The sequence below is a fragment of the Lactuca saligna genome, chromosome 6 (genome assembly GCF_052625555.1).
Source record: "Lactuca saligna cultivar CGN05327 chromosome 6, ASM5262555v1, whole genome shotgun sequence".
In the NCBI taxonomy this organism is placed as follows: Eukaryota; Viridiplantae; Streptophyta; class Magnoliopsida; order Asterales; family Asteraceae; genus Lactuca; species Lactuca saligna.
The window spans coordinates 152,904,709-152,909,565 of record NC_136422.1 but is presented as its reverse complement, the minus strand read 5'-3'; the positions used below and the strand labels follow the sequence as shown (position 1 = coordinate 152,909,565).

The window sequence follows — 4,857 nt, the reverse complement described above, 5'->3', positions numbered from 1 at the left end:
CACAAACAACAAGTTCGATGGTATATTGAGTACAAAAAAAAAAAAAAAAAAAAAAAAAAAAAAAAAAAAGGAAAGTGACCAAATGAGAACAAACTCAACAATTGATTACCCTCCTGAGTCATTTTCCCTTTATTAATTTACAACAAATCTTACGTCATCTCCTACTGATATTAATAACATTATGAGATTCATTCTTGCTTCTTTTCAAAACATAACCCACGAAAGAACACTATTCATACATGTACAACTTTGTAATGCACTTGAATATTTACATTCCAATCGAATGATTTATCGTATCATGGATTCTAGACAAGTCTACAAACGAGTGGAATCACAAGTGTTGTGATTTTTGAGTTTACTTAGTTTTAAGATCGAATTCATGGGATGAGATACAACATCAATATGTACAATATCATGGTGCTTTTGCAGACATATCACCATAATATACCTTGAGGTAAACGTTTATGCTGATAAATATACCTCTCATACACAATCATATCATTTTGAAGAGGGGTGTTGACAGTTAACCACGGTAAGCATAGCATAGACCACGTTTTAATAAAGTTACCCTTCTGAAACGCTCTTCATATACGTTATCGCCAAAGAAGGTTGCAGTCTTTAATAATTTTGCAACTTTTATTTCATTTAACTTTTCGAGAAAAATGACTCAACAGGGTAACCAACTGTTGAGTTTGTTTTCATTTGATCTATTTCCTTTTTTTGTTTACTTAATATACCATCGAACTTGTTGTTTATGTTTAGTTGTTCACCATAACCCTTTGACCGGCTATCACAGGTCAAAAGCCGGTCAAAAGGGTTATGGTGAACACAAACAAGTTCAATGGTATATTAAATAAATAAATAAATAAAGGAACGAAATTAGTACAAACGCAAAAGTTAATTAACAGTCATTTTCCCGTAAAACAACGAAACCTTTTTTAAAATTTAGTAAAAGTTGTGTACAGAATACTCTCTTAAACATAATACAAAATTGTTTTTCTATAATATATGTTATTTTGTAAGAATAATGAGAATATTAAATTATAATTTGAGATGGATATCCAAATTTATGATCATTAATTGTAAAATTAATGTTTAATTTGAGATAGGTATCCAATGATGCGATTGTCTGGTTGTTACATACACCAAAAGTTTACCTTTTTTATTCTTCTTTTGTAAGATAACAATCTGAAAAATAATCCAAACATATTTGATAAAGAAGATGATCAACATATAGTTCAGTCCCTATCGATTCCCAGTTCTACCACATTATAATTAATGTCATACAAAACAATCATGATCATATTATAATAACAAAAATACAAAATCAACACCAATCCATTAACAAACATTGGCATGAAAACCAAAAAGAACAAATTTACCAATACTCACTAAATAAAATGTATACTTACTCAATAAAAAGGGTATTATATTATAATTATAATGGTAATTTCACCTACATCTTATTATTTTCATTTCCCATTTACCTTATTTTTCTTGATCTTTCTCCTATCTCATGTTTAATAGGAAAAAAACCAATAAAAATTAATTTAAATGAGAAAATGAAGTTGAAGTTGAAACTTGATCAAATCTTTAGCTTCTCACTGACAACAAGGAAGGAATTGCAGCCAAATTTGGAGTTTGATTCTTGTTTGAAGCTTCTCTTTTGGTTGAAGATGGCTTACTGAATGCTCTCATCGGGCTTGCCAACGCCCATCCCCAGCTCTTGCTCCGGCCATGAGAATGCTGTTGGTTCTGCCCTGCTCCGGCTCCGGCTCCGCCTGTTGAAGTCATTTTTCCGGCTGCATTGACATTACCAGCGGTGGTGCCTTCATTTGGGTTTGAAGCCACCCAGTAAGAGGATGAGGAAGAAGAAGATGATGATGAAGTAATCATAAACCCACTAAATAAACCACCGCACCTGACTCTTTCCTTGATGCAATCTTGGCCCCCGTTGCCGCGCATGCCGGAGACTTTCGACTTGCCTTCGCGTTGCGACTCCACGCGGCGGAGCGTGCAGTCGCCGAATCCAGTCGAGATCCGCTCGAAGAAGTCGCCGGAAAAGCTCCTGCTGCCGCACCCGACGGATCTGGATCTGGACACCTTTCGGTCAAACGAAGCGTGACAAGGACTCTCATTCTCTTCCACCACTATTGTATCTTTATCTTGACGAGATCTTTGCACCTGAGGGAAAGAACCAACAGCCGATGCCGACGCACCCATACTGTTCGAAGAAATGTCTCTGATATTTTTCCTGGTTGATGAAGAAGAATGAGAGTGTTTCTGCAAGTATAAAAACGACCAAAACCCACGTTTATGAGGGCTGTTGAAACCGTCGACATTATCCGCATCCATGAAATGCATCCCCCTAGGCGTGGCCGTCGACTTGCTTCTCTTAAACATAAGATTTTTGTTCCGATCGTGGCCATGTCCACCGCCGCCGTCGACAATAATGTTAAGATCTTTCTTTTTCTTCTTCTTTTGACTAAGCAAATAAAGTATCCTGGATCGATTAGAATAATACTGATGATAGTGACACTCATTCGTGGTGTTACTCGGGGTGATTTGAGTATTTGAAACCAATAAGGACGTCTGGTTTGTCAACCGTGGTGGGACGACGGTGGTGGCGCTCCCGCCACCACCACCAATGTCAGATCTGAACGACGGAGAAGAAGACGAAGACGAAGGAAAAACGGCTATCGGAAAAGAAGAAGACACCAACTTCCCGAGCTTTTCTTGAAGACAAAAGGCGCATATACCCCCTGCCGGTGTGTTGTTCTTGAATGGATGCTCGGTGCAGAGCATGCTGCCATCTCCGGCGTCTTCCGGTAAGCCTTCCATGAAAAATCTAAGCTGCTATATCTTTCTTGATGTTGTTGGAGAGAGAGAGAGAGAGAGAGAGAGAGAGAAAGAGGTCAAAGGGTAGTGTAAATGAAGGTAAGGGAGAGTCCCCAGAGGCACGTGTATGACTGAGTAAGTTGGATTATTAAAAGAGATAGAGTGAAACCCTACAGAGTAGAGAGAGATAGAGAGGACAAATAATGTGTGCAGTGGGTGTGGGTGTGGGTGGTGGAGTGATGGAGTGAAGGAGGAGATTTGTAATTTATAATAATCTGAAAAAAGAATCTCTTAAACCTGCAAACAAAATACTCGGTGTCCCAAAAACAAGTCCGTTTCTTCCTTTCATATTATTAAATTAAATTAAATTAAATAACCTTCCCCTATCCAATCTCCTATCTCTTCTATTTAATCTTTATTTCTTCCAAACCCCACAAATTTAAGCGATATAGTATGAAACTAAACTAGGAGAGTAAACCAGGTAATTAACGATTAGAAAAAATTAGCAAAAAAAATTATCCTAGAAGAGTAAGATTACAATTGTAGGACTTAAACTTGGGTGTTTTATTAGCGTCCAAAATACCACCTCAAAAACAACTGTGGGACTATACCATTTCAGCCCAAAAATATATCATAAGAATGTAAGATGTAGTCTCATCGTATAACTGTTAGCAAAAAGAATCATGTAAGGTCACATTATTATTGTTGATTTGAACTTCGTCTGAATCTTAAAATACCAACCAACGTAAGTCCTAAGAATCTTTTATTCATTTATATACGTCATGTGAATGAAACAAATATATCAGTTTTGTGTTTGGATTTCTTTTTCTTGCAATGCAAAAATATCATGTTATGTATCATATATCAGTTTCTTTTTAGTTTGAAACGTACGGATTGTTTATAATTACGTCGTAAATGGGTTTTAAACTCACAAGTTTAGTTGTTATATAAAAATGGCAAACATTTAAGAGATAGGAATGCTGATGAATAATTAAAATAGAGGATTTAGGAGCTTGCATGTTTGATTTAGTATATTTTTGATGTCATATCAAGGCTCTAATAAGATTTATTGCTAAACAAATAGGAAAAGGTCATAGTATCCACAATATTAGTTTTTTTTTTTTTTTTTTTTTTTTTAGAGTTTTTAAAATATATTTTTTTAAAACCACAATCTTTGAAAATTAAAAATATGACTGGACAAGTTTTTTCAATGATTTGGTTGTTACTATAAATTTTCAACTACAAACTATTTGAAAAGTTAATTGATCTCTAAAAAACTAACAAATAAGAGGTTTAACCTCTTCCCTTCTCTCATAATACAATCCTCTTTTCGCAATCCCCCTTTCTCCTCTCTATCCACAAAGACAAAATGTAGGATTGACGCCAACAGTTCATCACGGAATAAAGGACTCACTAAGTCGGGATTACTAAATAAGACTAATCTAATATGAATTAAATAAAGACTAATATAATATATAATAGAACTCTCTTTTCTGTATATTTTCCCTGGTTCCACTGCTACCGCAGGCTTTACGCCAGGATCTTTCAACACAACATAGGTCATCAAAAGGATCTCGAAGACCAACCAAAGCACGAAAGCCAGGATCTTTCAAAAAATACATTTATATTCGAATAGTGCATAACTGCATGGATAAGCTCACACTAATCTTTTTAATGTCGTTTGGTAAACCTAGCTAATAAGCTAGTTGGAATACGTAAAATTACATGTAGAAAATTTGATTTTTTTTTTTTGTATAATTCTTAAATTTTATTTTTTGGAAAAAAAAAAAATTCAATAAACTTGTTGAAATGCTAGTATGAGTATCTTTTAATCTTTTAAAAAATAACTTATAAGCTACAAGTTTGTGTATTACCGGTTGCACCGTCCTTCGAGATTTCCCCACATACTTACCAATTTTAGAGCTCCAGTAATCAAAAATTGTGAAAAAAATGTCCCTGACCATAGTCTATGTTAGGGATCAGCATCGGTCCGAACCCAAACCGAACCGAGAATCAAAG

At 35.1% G+C, this 4,857-nt stretch overlaps 1 protein-coding gene across 1 annotated transcript; it reads right to left on the bottom strand.

Moving 5' to 3' along the window:
- Positions 1–1,279: 1,279 nt before the first annotated feature.
- On the bottom strand, positions 1,280–3,093 carry LOC145001747 (uncharacterized). The gene has a single exon (XM_078961095.1). The coding sequence runs from the start codon at positions 2,839–2,841 to the stop codon at positions 1,594–1,596; it is 1,248 nt and encodes a 415-aa protein (XP_078817221.1). The 5' UTR covers positions 2,842–3,093; the 3' UTR covers positions 1,280–1,593.
- Between the last annotated feature and the right edge of the window lie 1,764 nt (positions 3,094–4,857).

Bases quoted from the DNA above. Each gene is read 5' to 3' on its own strand.
- LOC145001747 (XM_078961095.1), bottom strand. From the start codon at position 2,841: ATGGAAGGCTTACCGGAAGACGCCGGAGATGGCAGCATGCTCTGCACC.